This window comes from Aegilops tauschii, chromosome 4 (genome assembly GCF_002575655.3).
Source record: "Aegilops tauschii subsp. strangulata cultivar AL8/78 chromosome 4, Aet v6.0, whole genome shotgun sequence".
Taxonomy (NCBI): Eukaryota; Viridiplantae; Streptophyta; class Magnoliopsida; order Poales; family Poaceae; genus Aegilops; species Aegilops tauschii.
Genome location: NC_053038.3, coordinates 358,650,884 through 358,669,268, shown reverse-complemented (window position 1 = coordinate 358,669,268; position 18,385 = coordinate 358,650,884). Strand labels below are relative to the sequence as shown.

Below are 18,385 nucleotides of genomic sequence, written 5' to 3'. Positions count from 1 at the left end.
ACAAAAATATTTCAGCATATTTCTGGTTTAGTCTTGTTATAGCTTTAAGCCAGAGATTAATTATGTCAATAAGTTGTATCATCCTGTATCTTAGCTACATCTAATGTAGCAGTTTCTTTGCTTAGTTTGAAAGAAGTTTAAAAGGGGAAAATGTTTTCTCAAAATGTCATGAGCTGGCATGAGATCGAGTTTATGCGAACATTAAATCAAACAAATCGTACAGTTACAGACTTAGATGAAATATCACTAAATCTCATCTAGCAAATTCGAAAGGAAAAAACTAGTTACACTCTCCTCTAGATACACAGTCGAACCAAAAAAGAAAAAAGAAAATAAAAAAAGACACATGACCCTCCACAAAAAGCTACAGCCCACAAAATAACCTAACACACAAAACATAAAAACACTCACTAAAAAAGTCTTATTGTGCCTATTGTTTCACGACGGATGAACATAAAAAAAAACGTCACAACGACAACGAGCACAGCTCGAAAGCACATATATATGAATTAGATGGGACATTGTTAGCTCTCATCTAGACGCGAATTAGCAAAACTAATCTGAAACGGAACCCCGTATCGCGCCGCGAAAACGGCCTAACAAAAGATTCAGGCGCGAGCAAGCCGACAAGTAGACACCAGACGGACGACGCAACACGGTGCGCGCGCAACAAAACAACCTACAATCAAGATTTTCACGACATTTCAAGCAAACAAATGGAAAAAGTGAAAAGAGTTCTTGAATTTAAAACAAATAAATAAAGAAAAGAAATAAAAAATAGAAAAAAGGGGTCAAACCCAATTGCAAATTCCTTAGACCTTGCGTCACTCACTAATGGAAGAAGTTGATATTTATTTTTGAGGAACTAAGCGGAAGAGATTAAACAGATGGCGTTACTAGACTGCCAAATAACATAAAGAAGTCCAGGTTTGCATGGTACTCGTATATAATATAATCATGAGAATAAAACTAGAGCCTGTATTTATCCATGAAACTAGATATATATCCGTAGGAGCTTAACAATTCTCTTTTTGCCAGTGACGTTTCACCAGTGAAGTTATTCTAGGCTTCTACTTCGGCGTGAGCTAGCTAGCATTGTGAATTTGTCATAGAAGGACGCGGTGACGATTATCTGGTTCCCGTACCGTTCATCTACACATAGACTCTAACCAACGTAATCTTCTTCATCAGTTGAGCTACAGAGCAGCGAACCAAGCACCCCCGACGTCGGCGTGAGCGCGGCCGTGGTCACGCTCACGCGCGGCGCCGGACACGAGGCTCACGACGGCCGGCGACAGCGGGGCCACGCAGAGGCCACGCCGGCGCAGGCCCGTCGCGGGCTCTTCTCCGGCATCCCGCGACGACGGCAGCGGCGAGGAGGAGCTCTCTCCGGGGTAGGGCGCGGCCAGGATCTGCGGCAAGAGACAGGAAAAAAATGCACCGGTGAGACACCGCGTGTGACATGCAGAAATGACGAGACACTCAGGCGCCGGTTGACGATGCGGGTCTAGCGCGCGGCGGTCACCTGGATTTGGTCGTGGAGGTTCCTGATGCAGGCGGCGGCCTCGTGGAGAACCGACGCGGTGTCCGTCTGCAAGATGTGCATGGATCGATCGTGTTCAGGAGCGGCTTCAGGCTACTTCATGGAGAGCCAAGAAAACGGTAGCATGCACACTTTTTTTACCTTGCCGTAGGGGGAGACCAGCTGCTGCAGCGCGGTGATCTTGTCCCCCAGCTTCTGGCTCCTCTTGCACGGCGCCTGCATGGATGCAACTGCTTTGTCAAAATCGTCTTGTTCCGTGCAGCTGATCAAGCTAGCTAGTTTCACTTCAAGTGTACTGTCTGACAGACACACGGCCCTGTTATGAATCCAGCAGATAAAAAAGGGGACAAGGCAAACGCAACGTCACCTTGGCAGCTGCTGTAGTATTTCTTGGCTTTGCGTTGCTACCCTGCAGCCGGCTGTCCGTCGTCGTTGTCTTGCGCCTCTTGGAGCCACTGAAGCTGCTTCCGTCACAGACCACCGGCTCGCTCTCGCCGCCTGCTGCCGTCCATCTCACAGGATGCTGACAGAAAAACAAACATGCCAACAAACGTAAACACCACATCACCTTCGGTTTTTGTATCTTGAGATCGGTCGATCACGGGATTAGAAGAGAAGATGGCAATAATAATAATAGAGTAAAGAGCAGTACGGTGGCAGCAGTGGGTGGCTGGGTCTGGGCGTAGCCGAAGTGCATGAACGCAGCAGGCCTGCCGTCGCCGCCGTAGGCAGAACCGTCTCCCATTCCTAGGTTCATCGGCGAGCAGCGAGATCAGATCAGAGCAGAAACAAGTAAGCAAAGAGAAAACCCCAACTGTATGTACACGAAGTAAATAAGGGCGTACCGAAATAGCTCTCGGAACTGCGCGTGGCGAAGAGAGCCGGCGCCGGAAGGCTCTGAAGCGACGACATGTGGTGGCAGAGATGGCCGTAGTCGGCGGCGATCCTGCTGCTCACGGGGAAGGAACAAGTCCATCAGCCACTTCACGCGGGTAACCATGGAGACTCCTGTGGTAGTAATATGGAGCCCAGACAGGTTTGACAACTTACATTCCGTCGAAACCCGCGGATCCGGGCGCCGAACTGGAGGATTCACATTTCACTGCAATTGGAAACAGAAGATGATTTCAGAGAGATTATCACAGAGAACCGCGTGGCAGGGAGAACGTGAAACGCACCGTAGTCGTCGCTGAAGGGCAGCAAGAGCGGGGACGGCGCAGAGCAGTTCCACATTGTGGTTGCGATCAGACTCGATCTGGCAGCAGCTCGCAGGATTTCATCACCTGGAACGGAAGCGAAGACACATTCAGTTCCGGTGAGGCAAAAAGAAGAGTCGAAACATGAACCACACGGTACGAGATTCCAACTTTATTCTGGTGATCTACAGCTCGGGGACACGAACTTCGAGAGCAATATGAACAACTGGTTGTTGACCAGAAAAAATATTAAAAAAAACCCTACAAGATTCAAACCGCACGAGAAGTGGAAGAGGAAGAAAGAAGAAGATTCAGAATCCACCACAACAAGACGAAGAAAACACTAATAAACAACCTGCTCCTCAACGTCGCTCTGCAATGCAGAAGGAGAGGAAGAAGGATGAAACCGTAAGGCTCATGTGTAGAGGAGAAGAGAAGAGGAGAGAAGCCGCTCTGCTAGCAGTTCATTCCAACTACTCCGCTAATTAAGTAGTAGTCCGAGGTGCACCTATATATAAATGCGTGGGTTGCTTTTGCCTTCCCCTCTTCGTCTCCTGCCGTTTTCACTCTTCTCCTGGAATTGCAGTAGTAGTAGTAGTACGTAGCTTGCCAAAATAAACACGTGAGAGAGAGGAGAGACGCGAACACGGGATGGAGAAGGCCATTATACCTCATCATCCTTAAATAGCAGGGCCACCACCCCTCCCGGTTCTCGTAAATAAATCCAAGCCCCGGCCGTTCATGGCCGTTCAACCCACATACTACTAACATGCATTGACTTATTACACGCAGATGTCATTAGTACTACTGGCATGATGATTGGCTCAAGGCTGATCTGATCCAATCACTGTTGCAAATACGTTACCATCTGTTGGCATTCTATCATCTACTGTTACCGAGCCAACTGCGCGGCTTTGGCAGTGTCATGTAGTGCTAGAAAACGAGATTTTTTTGGCGCAGGGCGCTTGTCCTGCCGTCGTGACGGCTGACGAGTGTCGGGACGCCGGTCCGTGTCCGGTTGACCGCTGTCCCAACTCACCAAGGGTTTGGTTTCTTTATCGTGTCAGGGTCAGTTCGAGGCTGCGGCACAGTGTTTTTTATGGCGGCCGATGGACCAGACACCCGAGACCGAGCCGCGGGGCCAAGGCCGGCCCGGCCCCATTGTTTGTTTAAGCATCGCGTTTCTGTTTGAGCTGCGATGGCCTCGCTTGTTTTCCTGAGACATCACAGCTCATGAGGCGCCAAAACAGCAGCCGATCGCAGCTTTCGTCGCGACAAGGAAGAGTGTTTTTGAAGTTTTTTTTTTTGAAAGAATGTTTGTGAAGTTTCAACGGCTTGGATCGGCCGAGCCTCGAAGCAGAGCAGATCGCTTGGAAGGCAGACGCTACCACCTCGCAGTATAAAAAAGAAGATCTTAATAATCCTCTCAAGGAAAAGAAAAAGGAAACTTCATTGACGTCAGTTAGCTACAATAACTTTGATGCGTTCATCAACGATATACTCCCTCCGATCCAAATGAATTGTGCAAGTTGTACTAACTGCATTTGTTAGCCAGAAACAAAATGTGAATGCCAATATTCCGCATCCGGCACTTTGTTTTGTTCAAAAACGCAGCAAACTATGCTGCCAAACATAGACGCTCGCTCGGTCCTCTCACGCCCAGACTCGAAATCCAGCGTTTTCCCCTGAACACGGTGGCGTGCACAGAGACATCAATGTGTTGTGGAAGAAACGCAAACGCGCGGTTGCAGTGGCTAAAAAAGGATAGATCAGGCTCAACAAATAGATGCACCAAGTCAAGAAGTTGACGCCTGCGGCCTGCCGTTTCAAGACCAAGTTGAAAAGAAGAGACTACTACTAGAACCCAAGCCTTTTTGGTACTCCCTCCATAAAAAAAAGTATAAGAGTGTTTATATTTCTTTACAGAGGGGGTAACTGCTAGACAAATTTCACCACTTCATTTGATCCCAGACGCGGTTTCACGTCAAGTTTTTCCGGTGCGTGATTTCCGACCGTGTCCCCTCGCCTGCTTTAGCAAGTTATAAGAAGCAGTCGCCTTCACGCGTGCCGTCTTAGTAACCTAGAATAGTTCATGCTGACAAGTCCACAACTGTAGCTCAGCCCTTGGCCTCCTCCTCTATCTGCAGCAGATCAGACGGCAATTGTTTTCACCAAGCTATGATTTGCAAGATAAAAGAATGGAGAACGAAATTTGACTCGGTTCGTGGTTATCACAGAGAACCGTTTCATCGCGTGACAAATCAAGGGTTAGAGTATTGATTCAGCGGTGCTAAATGACATATACAGGCCCCACATTGACCAGGGCGACTGTGGTATCAACCACTTCAGGCTTAACCTACTGCAAAGCTCTTAATCTATGCACATAACATGTAAGCAGAAGAGGGCAAACGAGCCCAGTGTCGTGATTCGTATCATCGAAATCTTGTGCCTAGAAAGCTTGCATTTGGCTGATACTGCCCAGGAGAATCAGGATTCATCTACGTGGCAGGTTCATTCAACCAGAAAATATGCCACATTCCATAACGCTGGAAGATCGTTCGCCCTCCATACACATATATGGAAGCAGGTGGGCGACCAGGGGAAACAAGGTACTCCATTCGTAAAGAAATATAAGAGCGTTTAGATCACTAAAGTAGTAGTGATCTAAACGCTCTTATATTTCTTTACAGAGGGAGTAAGAGACAAACGACTCAAGAGTTTCAGGTAGATTATACCTTGCCAGTACAGATCATTACACCAAACTAAGACAGCCAGGATGACGTAACGCATACATCTCACTTAACTACAAGGCGGCAGACAAGAAAAATGATGCAGAGATAGATGGCAAAAAATAGGAAGAACAAAGCGTGAAGGCTAACCCATTTGACTTTCACATGGATAGTCGAAAGTGCAACCAGGGCACCCAAGCTACACAAGACAAAGACATAAGACTGAAGTCACCGCAGAGAAAAACATTGCGTGCAGGCTAACCCATTTTGAAATGCAGGCGGCATCTAAATGAAGCAAATTATCAGACTTGGAAGAAACCATATAGATACACAGCTAATCATACACGAAAGTGACTCAAAACAATAACCTTTATGCATTACGGCAGCAAACACAGATTTGGAAGATGCAAGGTAACTAAATATAGAGTAAAGCTCAACGATTGATATGTCAGATAAGATACTCGATTTGCGAAGCTCTTGGTTTATAGTAAAGAGAATCTTGACTCTTATGCAGGACATCCTTGTTGTCGATTTTCGGTGACGGAACAGAACTGAAAGCTTGAATAGTCAAATGATAGGAGTTCAGGTGTCTCCGTCAAGGATAGACTAAATTACCAAAGCCCTATATGACCAATAATAACAATCAGCACCTCCTACCATAAATATCAGGCCCTTGATAACTAGAATGGATTTAGAAATAGTTCACTAAAAGAGTAAAAAATTCTAGTATTGCATATTTTCATGACCAGTACTATGATAGAGTGAGATGCATGTCTATTTGATTTTCAGCACAGGCTTGTAAAACATTTCTCTATCTAAATCTTGATTGAAGATTTATTAAACTCTTCACTGAAAGTCAAACATTACATAAGCCGTGGCCTGTGGGCAACAAAACCAATTTAGTTCACTTAAGTATAGCCCTCCAACAAGATATGCATGTAGACCACTTCAACATCTCTGGAAGCAAAACACAGCCAGCAGTCAGAATAGGGTGAATATATCTTCAGGCTATCGGGAAACGCAGCAAAACCTTTGAGGTTTAGAAGATTAAGTATAGCCCTCCCACAAGATAAGGATCAGAAAGGGCGCATATATCTCAGGCTTTAAGAAAGTCAAACATTACAGAAGCTGTGGACAACAAATACAATTTAGTTAATTTAATATCTGTACATAAGTATAGCCCTCCCACAAGATAAGGGTCAGAAAGGGACTTTGTCACTAAACCTTACACTAGCAAGTAACAACTGAAGTTGTAACTCCGAAAATCGAGAAGCACAAGTGCAGTACAGTTCAGTAAGACCAACACAATATGAACATTGTCACCAGTAGAGTTTTGAACATTCAAGAGGATTTTAGGGCCAACCAACAGCTCTAGAAACCATCTAAAGATCATTGATAATGAAACGAAGGAGCAATGAGATGATGAAATGATGAAATGCAACCCAAATCCATTATTCTTATTCAGGCTTTAGGCAAGAAAAACAAACAATCCTACTGAGTTTCCTTGGGGAATGATCACCAGTACAATTACATAGTCGGAAAATCCAAAGGTCGAATCAGGGGATTAAGAAATAATTCTGGCCCATCTTCATCAATTGTGTTCAAGGTTAGTATCAGAATAGGTCACTAAGAGGAAATTCAGTTCGACTCACACCAAAGTGGACAACAACTAAACAGTGTTTCACCGAAGTGGTCTACCTATGTTTGATCTCTTTGCCCTTTCCCCATAAATACATTATTACCTCTATAAGAGAGTAGATTAAAGGTGCTCCTCACTCTTCTAGGCTTTAGACATAATCACCTGGTGGTACTAACCACTACAATTTCACCGCTAACGTAAGTTATAAAAGTTCCAATGCACTTACAGGCTTGCAGCAGTATAAGTGTATAACAAGTAAACAAGAGGATGTGAAGTAAGTATGAACAAATATTGACAAGTAATTAGCAGAGGCTTATGTGTTATCTCCAATCTGTATCCTGGTAGATTCATACGAGGAGAAAAAAATGAGCTAACTCAAGAAACAGCACATATTTGTAGTGTTGAATAAAAACTCCATCCCAAAACCCAGTGGGCACATTGTGTATATCATGCCAAAAGTGAATTACAGAGCCTTTCTCCTTAGATCAAAAGAGACCGCTTAAACATGCATTAGAGAAAAAAGATTAAACTTTATTGGCTCTGCCCCTGGTATTGATGCATTCACTTCGAGCAGCCCGGTGGACTGCTAGAAAGGATTACCTTGCAGGCGCTGCTGCAGGGGCATTTACCACGTTCCTGCGCACCACCCTGGGGCCTCCGCCATTGCCATTCAAATTCAAGCCATTGGCACTGTCCCCATCACCCACAATCAAATCCCGAAGGCCCGAGGTCAGGTCCTTCTCTCTCTTCTCTTTCTCCTTCTGCTTGGCCCTGGCAGCGGCGGCAGCGAGCGGCTCGAAGTGGTTCCCGTAGATGTACTCGGCGGAGTAGCCGTCCTCGTCGTCAAAGAGCATGACGTGGCCGTGCCACTCCCACACGCGGTACTCCCCGCCGGCCTCGTCGTGGAACCCGACGCAGACGTGGTGGTCGCCGACGGCAACGGACTGGCCCGAGTTGGGCTTAAGGGCGTCCCCGTCGCCGGCGAGCACCATCCTGACGATCTCCTTCTCCAGCTTGGCCTCCTCCCGCGAGAGCATCCGGCGCCGCCTGGCCTCCCCGGAGGCCTCCCCGTCGGAGAGGCCGCCGTCCTCCCCTTCTTCGTCGTCTTCATCGTCGGACTCGCCCGTCGCGGCGGTGAGCGCGGCGAACTCGTTGAGGAGGAAGTCGTCGAGGTCCTGGGTGAGGAAGGAGTTGGTGTCGAGGAAGGGCGGGCGGAGCTGGACGCGGCTCATCAGGTTCTGGAGGAAGAGCGCGTCGACCGGCGCCGCGGAGGGGGCGGGGCCGCCGTCGGCGGCGGCGGAGGGGCGGGGCGGCTGCGGCGAGGGAGGGGCCATGGGCGTGGTAGGGTTTTGGGTTTGGGGGCGCGTGGGAGTGGGCTTGTGTTGTGTGGATGCAGACCTGCAGATAGGCGAAGGGAACGATCAGAGAGAGGTTGTTGGATGTGAGAGACGGGGAGATATTTTTCTTGGGACTGCAGGAGATGGGCTTCATAAGGCCGGGCCTTATTGTACAAATCAGTTTATAGGCTTTATCGGGCTTATGAAGCCCCACTTATGCGGGCTTGTAAGCAGTAAGTACATTATTATTACGCTAACATATTCTAAAAAAATGTTACGCTAAAAACAACTAACAAGCAGCGTATTTCATTCCCGCCGTCATCACACTAGGTCTATTTCTCGCTAACCTCGCCTCTGGCACGGCGGTACTGAGCCGGTCAAGTATTGTAGTTGCGGCGCGAGTTTTTTTCTTGGTGGTTTCTTATTGGTTTTTAACTTTTGGTAATGGTTTTCTTTTGTTTTTCTTTAGGTTTTTTCTGACATGTTTTTACACCGGTTCATTTCTTTTCCTTTTATTTTTTTATTTTCAAATAAATTGATTTTTCTAAACTTTAAAACTTTTGTCAAATTCGTTACATTTTCTCCATTCTTTAAACCGTTTCCAAGTTTATGAACTTTTTCAAATTCATTAACTTTTTTCTTTACGAAAGTTTTCTAATTTAAGATTTTTTTCCAAAATTTGTGAACTTTTTTTAAATCCACGAGCTTTTTCTCAAATTCATGGTTTTTAGAAATTTCGTGATTTTTATTCAATTATGAACTTTTCTTCATTCATTTTTCCTAATTACAATTTTCCAAGTCTTGAACTTTTTGAGAATTCATGAGCCTTTTACCGAAATTTCATGAAATTTTATCAAATCTGTTTGTGAATTCTTTAAAAAATTGTGAACTTTTTTTTTGAATTTTTTCATTTTTTCGGACTTTTACAAAATAGGAAGTTTCCAAGTATTGAAATTTCCTCAAATTTGCGAAAAAAATCACATTTCATATTTTTTTTCCAGAAGTCAACGGGAAACTCTCCTTGTCAACTGTCAATAGTCATCGACCGATCGATAGTCAATGGGCGTTGGTCCACTAGTTTAACGATATAAAAATGCGTTGTTGGGCCGTTACCTTAGGTGGTGCCAAACGCGCTAATTAGGATGTCTTTGTGTATAGGAACCGTCAACCAGCGATCACGAGCTCCCCCTCAGAGCTTCGCAAAGATCCCCGTGGACGCTGGTGTCCGACAAGGAAGAGGAGGCTCAGCAGCTGTGGTGTATAGAGATAGAGATGACAATTTTCTCGGAAGTTCAGCTCTAGGCATTCAGGGAGTTACGACCCCGCCACATTAGAGGCTATCGCATGTAGAGAAGCAATATCTTTGGCGGAGGATCTCCATACTCAAAAGTTAATTATTGCTTCAGACTCGAAACAAGTGGTGGAAGATATCAAGAACTTTAGCCGTGGCACCTACGGGGTCATTATTAGTGAGATTAATGTAAGAGCGTCGTTAGTTTGGTGTAATTTTACTTTTGAAGGTCGTGCAGTCAATTTTGAGGCACATAGTTTAGCCAAGTTTGCTTTATCACTAGATCCAGGACGTCACCTTTGGTTTGGTGATTCCCACGATGTGAACTGTATCCCACACGTTGTAGCTTATGATGAATGAAAACTTGGGTTTTCCTCAGAAAAAAGGATGTCTGTGTGTCTTGGTGTTGCGAGAAACAATCGGTCTCTTGCCATCAAGCTTATGGGACATAGCCCAATCCACAATTCACATGCTCACTCTTCACGCTCACATCCAGATTGGGCATCTAGAATAAAAAACCCTATTTGACACTCTCTATGTCAAAGGGTTGACTAATCGCATAGGCAATTCGGCCGACCCATCTCCCACTATACATATAGTCGTGCGGTTTTGGTTTTGAGGACTTCCTCCCCAGTCGGTTTTTACCGATTCTGGGAACCTTGTGGAAGATCCTTGAACCCATATTTTTTTTCTTTTTATTTTTTGCTCCTTTTGTTTTCTTTGTGTTTTTTATTTCAAAATATGTTTGAGAATTTCAAATATTGTTGGAAATTTCAAAAAAAGTTTCGTATTTTTGAAAATTGTTCAGAGTTCCATAAAATGTTCACCTTTCAAAACAGAATCATTTTATACAAAATTACACAATAAAAATTATTTGCCTTTAACAAAAATTGAACGGGAATTTAACAAATTTTATATTCTAATATTTTGTGTGCTAATTTGAAAATTCCTGTATTTGAAAAAATATTAAGGAAATTTAAAAAGTGTTAGTATTTTAAAAAATGGTAAAATCTTTTCAAAAATTTCTTTTCTTTCTCAAAAAGCATTCTTTAAAAAAAATTGTTCATAGATGCAAAAAAATTGTGTTTTCAAATTTTATTCACAAATACAAATAATGTTAGCATTTTCCTTTTTTCGGAGTTTCAAAAAATGTCCGCGTTTAAAAAACTAGAATTTCTAAAAATAAATCCATTTTTCAAAAATTGTTCATAATTCAAAAAATGTTAAAGTTTCAAATAAATTGTTTGAACATTTTGGAACTTACGCTTTTAAAAAAAATCCACTTTTTGCAAAAAAAAACACGTTCGAAATTTTAGAAAATGTTTGATCTAATGCTGCTAATAGTTCTTAAACCTCAACGCTATCTATTAATCAGCAAATATGTTAAACTCGGCTTGTTAGCAACAGGTGAGGTCGTGTGTTCAAACTCGGGCAAGCGCATGATTTTTTGGAATTTGGCATAGTCGGCTCCCCCTTTGGGGCCGGCCGTGTTCGCTGCCGTGTTGTGCGTCGCGCGACCTCGCAGCAAAATGTGGCATATAGGAGCTCCCGTCTTGAATTTAATAACTGAAAAATGAATTTTTGTAAGGGCCTAAAGCCACATATTAAACACCACTTGTCCTTACAAAATACATCCATATAGTAAAACCCAAACTTCATTCAAATTCATGAGATGTTGAAGTCTTCTTTCTCCTACATCTACCGGCGGTGCGCCATGAGTATAGCTCGATGCCACCTGTGGGCCTCCTCTTCGGTGAAGCAAACTTTTTATTCCTAGGCACTTGTGGAAGTAGCGGTCATGAAGTCATCGATGCAGATCAAAAGACGCCGATGGCCGTGATCTGGGATGCAAATCACCGCCCCGGAGAAGAAAACACAGATAATGGAATGTAGAAACTCCAAAGACAATAAAAGCCAGCCGCATCCAGTTGGATACACCAGAAAACTAAACCAACCCGATCCCGATTTTTGGCAGCATCAATGCAATGTTGATGGAAAACAACCGAGCAAAGATCTTTGACGTCCTGAGAAGTTAAGATAGAAGGACACGACACTTCCTTTGGGTGGAGAAACGAGGGTGACACCATAGGTTTGGAACCGATGCAAAGTGACCACAATCATATGGACACATGACATAGCTCAGATTCCCGAGCAACCAAAATTTAGGTAGCATCAATGCAATGTTGATGGAAAGCAACCGAGCAAAGATCGTGATGTTCTAAGATGTTCAGACAGAATGACGCGACACTTCCTTTGGGTGAGAAACGAGGGTGACACCATAGGTCTGCAACCGATGCAAAGTGATCACAATCATATGAACACCTAACAGCTCAGATTCCCGGACACCCGAATTTTAGGCAGCATCAATGCAGTGGGTGACAAGGAGGTAAATCTTCTCAAGATGCTGTCAAATTGAAGTGTGTGGGCACGATTGTTAGCTAGAGTACTTTATAAACCGTAGTATTTTGAATACTTCCCTTTTGTGTGTGTGTGCAAGTATTTGAGAAAGAGACCTCGACCCCCTTTTTCTAACCGAATTAAAAAAACGTGATTTTTAGGGATGAAAGTATTCATTGCCCACGCAATCAAATACCGAGATTTTAGATTACCACGTATTTAAAAAAAACTATGTTACTACCAAACTACTACCTCCGTTCTGGTTTATTAGTCCTCTTTGTAATTTGTGCTAAATTTTGACTAAAGATTTAACTGACAAAACATTAGTGCATGTCAATGAAAATTATATCGTTGAATTCGTATTTGAACATAGTTTTCAATGATATGATTTTTAGTGACATGCATGAACATTTCATTAGTTAAATTTATGATCAAAATTTGGCACGGATTACAGTGAGGACTAATAAAGCAGGACATTAATTGACACAGTTTTAGTATAAGTGGGTTTGTTTAGGGCACATTTAGATGTGCCCTAATTATTGCACATCTCAGTCCCTCAATCAAGCCTAAGAAGTAAAAGAAAAAGGGGGGAAATATACACATGAATCTTCCGTAAGATCAATGATTTAAGACTTAGATATGCAATACTTATGGCACATCTAGATGTGCTTTAGCTAAACTGCTAGTCGACTTAGATTTGGATCGGAGGGATTAACTTAACATTCATCCATGTTATGAGATGCAAGGTTCAGAGTCTGATTCGCCACATAAATACGCGATAGAGTTCCTGAATATGAAGGACTGAACGTGTTTTGTGCCAGCCACCTGTACTAAGGTAACTACACCAGCACTTGTGCAAGTAAGCCCTGCCTAAACCCACATCAAGAATGACGAAATGACAAAAGGAAAATTCCCCACCAACAACAGAGACCCGTGAAGCCACCAGCTATTGAGCTTAAGATGCAGTAAAACCTTTTCATCTCTGATCCCTCTCGCCAGTTAACTTTGCAGATCACGGACCGATGCCGTAGTCGATGCTCAGCTCCCGCAGCGGCGGGATGGTGTCCATGGCGAACAACATCAGACGAGGGTACGACTCGTTGTCGTCGCCACGGAGCACCAACTGGACGAACACGTTCGGGGCGCTGCTGTGGCTGATGTAGGGAGCAAAGTTCCTCCTCCGGGACACGTCCAGCACGTAGCGCGGGCGCGGCCCTGCCAAATGTGCGAATCGGGGAGGCTCCTCGGCGTCGTCCGGAAGCGTGGCAGCGGAGGCGTCTCCCCACTCCCTCCATCTCGCCCGAAACTTCCTCGGATCGACGATGCCGCCCCATTCAGTCGACGCGCCGGCGGCATTGCCTTCGTGGTGACTGTCGTCGTCCACGGTAACCACGTCTCCACTGAACTCGCAGACGAAGGCGCCCGGCTGGATCAAGTCCAGTGCCCTGACGCCCCAATCTGTCTGCCTCGACCGGAACACCTCCAGCCGGTGCTGCATCCCCCGCTGCGTCACCCGGTTCGAGCAGCTCGCTGGGCACCCGCACTGCGCGCCACACTCGTACACCACCGGCCTTCCCCTGACGAGCGTGCCGTCGGCATTGTACGCCGGGCCGCCTCCGCCATTCTTCCTCACGCAGGCGCAGCTGCCAGATGACGACGTCCCGCCGCACGACGCCGTCGCATACTGGCAGCACTTGAGACGCCTCGCCGTCCTGGGCAGCACCGGGGGCGCCGGGAAGTCAGGGCGGGCAATGTACTCGAAGCCGAGGGGAGACATGTCTCGATCCACATTGTTGAAGACGGGGACACGGATCACCTCCTTGCCCTTGGACAGGTCTCGAGTGACGTAGCCGCGCGGCCGGATGTTGGAGTCGAGCATGTTCGTGAGATCCCGGGCAGAGCGCCAGATCTTGCTGCCGAGCGGGGCCTGGCCGGGGATGCGAACGAGCTTGAACTTGCAGACCTCGTGGCCTGACTTTCCGGGGCCGTAGGTGATGGAGTCGACCTTGTAGAGGCCGTCGTAGACGTAGAGCTTGGCGCTGGGGCTGGTGTCGCAGTCGTGGCAGCGGATGACGCGTACCTCGACGCCGTACTTGTGGCTGTAGGCGAGCGCGAGGTTGCCGCGCTCGAATTCCTGGTCGGTGTTGTGCTCGACGCCGTGTCGCGGGCGGCCGCCGCTGCCGGTGTAGATAAGGACTTCGCCGTTGTCGTGGTCGTCGAGGTAGCCGCCGGAGGAGACAATGCTGGTGGCGACGGGGTGGCCCTCGCTAACGAGGTTGGCGGGGATGAAGCCGATGCCGGCCTGGGTTTGGTTGTGGAGGCCAACGACGATCAGCTCGGCGCGGTAGCTGAAGACGTCGCCGACGAAGACACCCGGGATGGGGCCGACGATGCGCACGTCGCGGTAGAGGCAGAGGCCCTGGGAGAGCATCGTGCTCAGGGCGGTCATGTCGGCGCGCATGCGGCCGCCGCGGTGGTAGATCCCTCGGACCGCCTCGAAGGTGAGGCGCGCCCGGCGCACGAGTGTGCGGACCTCGAGGTGGTCGGCCTCCGCGGTGACGGTGGCGCGCACCATCTCCGGGCCGGCGGTGCCGCGCGCGCGCTTCTTGCCCTTGGCGCTGGCTCTGGCAGTCGAGGAAGAGGCCCGCGCCGGGTCGGCGCTGCGCGGAGCAGGCGGAGGCGGGGGAGGCGTAGAGGAAAGGCTGGCGCTGCGCGGAGCGGGCGGAGGTGGGGGAGGCGGTGGCGAGGGAGGCGATGGCTGGGGAGGTGTGGAGAGGCTGGCGGAGATGGCGTCGAGGCGCCGCTGGGCGAGGCGGAGGCTGTGGGCGAAGTCGGCATGGTCGTCGGGGGAGGGCTCGAGCTCCCGGCGGAGTGTGGCACAGAGCTCGGGGGTGAGAGGCGTCGTCTGGGTCGGGGCCGGGAGCGCGTCGGCGTCGGGTTCGGGCTTGGTGGACACCCGGCGGAGGAGGGCGGCGCAGAGCTCGGCGGTGGGAGCGGGGGCGTCGGGATCTGGCTTGGGGACGAGGAAGGGACGGCCGGGAGCGGACGCCATGGGCGATCGGCGACGGCGGAAGAGGGTTTTTGGGCCCTGGGCTGGGGGCTTTCCTTCTCTCCGCCGTTGGTTGGAGACCGCTCCTGATTTTACTCTGCCATGTGACCACGCTGCTGCCGCCAGCGTCGGGTCTTTTCTACTTCCTCCTGAGGGCAGTTATGCCTTTCCGGATTCCGTAGTTTCAGTCACCATTTCGAGTCGTGGATGGGTTGGTCGGTCGTCGCTGCACGACTTGCGATTAACGCCGTTATTAAGGGTAGGTTGGACGCGAGAATTAAGGATGTCTTGCCTTCAAATATTTGTAGAGAACAACGAGCACAAAATGTAAAATGTAGGGAGAGAAACTTGGAGGCTCTTTCTCATTAATCTTCGGTGGATCATTGTACAAGACAGGGAAATATATTCATACCATGTATAAATCTTTGGTATGAAAATATGTTCATATCATATACTGTAAAGTTAGTACAAAATTAAGCCACTTATTTTGGAACGGAGGAAGTAGTATATTTTTGTTATTGTGAAAGTTTAGATACCATATATATTTGTTATCGTGAAAGTTTAGATTGTTTGGATAAACTTGGCCAAACTTTATATATATTTTTTTTGCAAAAAACTTTATAAAATTTGACTTAGGTAAAAGGAAATATGTGGAGTAAATAAAAACGCAGGGAGTATACCTATATGTTCCTTAGCCCATAAGCAATCTTGCTTCACAAGTTTGCTAGACTTTTTTATCACCAAGTTACTTCACCTATGAAAGCTTGTCTACAAGATCCCTTGGAGAGGAGGGAACTTGCCATAGTCTAGAAGGAAACTTCTATGGCAAGTTAGCTTAACCAAGGAAACTTGCATGGTAAGTTTCCTTACATATGAGGTTTGATCCTTGATCAAGGTGTCTAGTTTTCGTCAAATAATTATTTGTTAACACGTGGTGTCATAACATTCGCCCTTGGCGATTACCGCGCAAAGCATATACCTCGCTAAAAAATCCTCTAAAAAACCAACAGAAAAAGGGATGAAGAAAAGAGTGCACTATATACGCAAAGTTGCCTCATAAAAAACCTTATGTGAGAAAACCCAATTGAAAAAAGCCTCACTAAAAAAGGTACAATGACTAATCTCATGGATTAGTTGCGGCCTTCAGGACCAATGATCTCCCCGGTTACCTTCTATTGCACATGTTTCCTCATTAAAAACCTTATGCGTGAAAACCAAGTGGGGAAAAGTCACCATGGTCTTCAGGACTGATGATCTTCCAGATCATCTTATATAGGCTATGTCGCGGAGATTTTCTCCCCATAATAATTGCAACTCTCTAAATCGTCTCAACTAGGTCCCCCTACGTTGGTTGACGCCGTATAGTAGGGCTTCGTGTGACCAGAATGCTTGATTCAATCTTCTGGCATCCCTATGGTTGCTCTCCTCAAAGGAAGGACTACCATAAAAATTGTGTCGATGCAGCCCGAGAGCAAGAAGCTGTGGGGGGGGGGTCCGCAAAAGAAACGTCCGCGAGGGTCCGGAGCAAAAAGCAGGAACGCACGATTCATCCTCCGGGTGGAGCTGCGGGGGGTCCACTTAAAGCGATGTAGGCCCCGAGTCCATCAACAAAGAGATACCTTTGTGCTTCCACGATTTGTCTATCCCAAGGGGTTCATGATAGTGTTTGTGCTAAAAAGTTGTGTGTCATGTTTATTAGCAAACTATAAAAGGGAAATGAAAAAAATGTGGGAAGCCTCAAGGGCCTCCTTATTTTTCAATTTGATTCTGTTTGAACTAAGTATACATGTAATGTAGATTTGCAATTATCTATGCGAAAAAGTACGTAATACTTAGAGTTTATGTGTAGAATAGACGGAGATGCTCGGCATTCCAAGGTCGCAAAGTTACCCGATATGTTTTCTTGTTGCGGAGGTAGTAGGCCCCATTGTTGAGGACCTCGTGGATCATGTAGGGGTCCTCCCAAGGAGAGGACAACTTGTTCTTGCGTGGCTTTTGCTGGAGGCGCAGTACGAGGTCGCCGACGTTGAATTCATGTGCTCGTACGCGTTGGCATTGGTGCTGCCGCAACTTCTGTTGGTAGATTGTTGTGAGCTCGAGGGTGAGGTGGTGTGCCTCTTCCTTGGCGCTCACGTCGTCTTTTCTGCTTTTTTCTGCGGCCTCCTCCTTGTAGGCGTGGACTCGTGGCGAGTCGTACTCGATATCTAATGGTAGGCCTGCCTCTGCTCCATGCACCATGAAGAAAGGTGTGTAGCCAATTGGTTTGTTCAGTGTCTTCCACAGGATCCAGAAGATGGAGGGGAGCTCCTCCACCCAGTTGCCCTTTGAGCGTACCAGCGGCGTTTATGAGCCATGGCTTCAGACCTTGCATAATCAATACGTTGGCCCATTCGACTTGTCCGTTGGACTGGGGGTGAGCGACTGATGTGTAATCTATTTGGATCCACCTTTTGTGACAGAAATCTTGGAATGCCGTGGCGGTCAAGTTGGACCCGTTGTCCGTGATGATGCTATGCGGGACGCCGAAGTGGTGGATGAACTCGGAGACAAACTTCACTGTTGTGTTGGCCTCCGTGTTGGTTACCGGCTTGGCCTCTATCCACTTTGTGAACTTGTCGCTCGCCACCAGCAGGAACTTGTGCCCTCCCGGTGAGAGTAACAACTTGCTGATGTTGGGAAACGTAGTAGAAAACAAAAAAATCGGCCTACGATCACCCAGGAACAATAAAAGATGCATATAGGGTTTGGATCAACGATCGTTACCGACTCCTGAGTGAAGTGGAAGTAGATTAGTCGGTGTAGATCGTACTTGGAGTCCCTCGAGCTGTTTATGACAACGCCGCGAATTGCCCTCGAACGATCCCACGAATGGAAGACCGAAAGCACGACCTCTCTACTTGGTTACAAGCGTACGGTCTTCATGATCTGGCAGCGCTAATCATCGCCGGAGAATTAGAGGGAGGAGATTAGAACCACATTGGGCTTCTAATTATGAGAATTATAGGAGCTAGGTCAAGTTCTAATTGATCAACTAGGATCAACTAGAACTAGAGGAACTAGAGGAACTAGAGGAGGCTCCAAACCATTTTGTTCTAGGGGCTAGCCCTGCCCCTCTATTTATATGTTGAGTGCTCAGGTCATAACTTGGGGAGGGGACCTCTCCAAAGTCGGTTTGGAATGCAAGGAAGAGTCCTCCTTATTTTC

The 18,385-nt window shown here is 46.9% G+C and overlaps 3 protein-coding genes across 4 annotated transcripts; all 3 read right to left on the bottom strand.

Annotated features, from left to right (window-relative positions):
• Window positions 1-947: 947 nt before the first annotated feature.
• On the bottom strand, window positions 948-3,312 carry LOC109766088 (uncharacterized). 2 transcript variants are annotated; one of them, XM_040387271.3, is made up of 9 exons: window positions 3,095-3,312; window positions 2,722-2,826; window positions 2,594-2,645; window positions 2,389-2,489; window positions 2,196-2,290; window positions 1,911-2,066; window positions 1,685-1,759; window positions 1,526-1,591; window positions 948-1,412 (listed from the first exon to the last, which is right to left on the bottom strand). In XM_040387271.3, the coding sequence occupies exons 2-9, from the start codon at window positions 2,774-2,776 to the stop codon at window positions 1,197-1,199; spliced, it is 816 nt and encodes a 271-aa protein (XP_040243205.1). In that variant the 5' UTR covers window positions 2,777-2,826; window positions 3,095-3,312; the 3' UTR covers window positions 948-1,196. The 2 variants fall into 2 exon arrangements, with proteins under 2 accessions (XP_040243205.1, XP_020180445.1); XM_020324856.4 differs by having other exon boundaries at window positions 2,389-2,492; window positions 3,095-3,305.
• A 4,166-nt stretch (window positions 3,313-7,478) lies between these two features.
• On the bottom strand, window positions 7,479-8,520 carry LOC109766080 (uncharacterized). Its single transcript, XM_020324849.3, has one exon. It carries the CDS (start codon window positions 8,439-8,441, stop codon window positions 7,704-7,706), a length of 738 nt encoding a protein of 245 aa, XP_020180438.1. The 5' UTR covers window positions 8,442-8,520; the 3' UTR covers window positions 7,479-7,703.
• A 4,220-nt stretch (window positions 8,521-12,740) lies between these two features.
• On the bottom strand, window positions 12,741-15,303 carry LOC109766085 (histone-lysine N-methyltransferase family member SUVH2-like). Its single transcript, XM_020324853.3, has one exon. It carries the CDS (start codon window positions 15,182-15,184, stop codon window positions 13,145-13,147), a length of 2,040 nt encoding a protein of 679 aa, XP_020180442.2. The 5' UTR covers window positions 15,185-15,303; the 3' UTR covers window positions 12,741-13,144.
• Window positions 15,304-18,385: the final 3,082 nt, after the last annotated feature.

Coding starts and splice junctions, on each gene's coding strand:
- LOC109766088 (XM_020324856.4), bottom strand. CDS start 2,776: ATGTGGAACTGCTCTGCGCCGTCCCCGCTCTTGCTGCCCTTCAGCGAC. Junction 2,067..2,195: donor AGCCACCCACTGCTGCCACC/GTACTGCTCTTT, acceptor TTTTTCTGTCAG/CATCCTGTGAGATGGACGGC. Junction 1,592..1,684: donor TGGTCTCCCCCTACGGCAAG/GTAAAAAAAGTG, acceptor CACATCTTGCAG/ACGGACACCGCGTCGGTTCT.
- LOC109766080 (XM_020324849.3), bottom strand. CDS start 8,441: ATGGCCCCTCCCTCGCCGCAGCCGCCCCGCCCCTCCGCCGCCGCCGAC.
- LOC109766085 (XM_020324853.3), bottom strand. CDS start 15,184: ATGGCGTCCGCTCCCGGCCGTCCCTTCCTCGTCCCCAAGCCAGATCCC.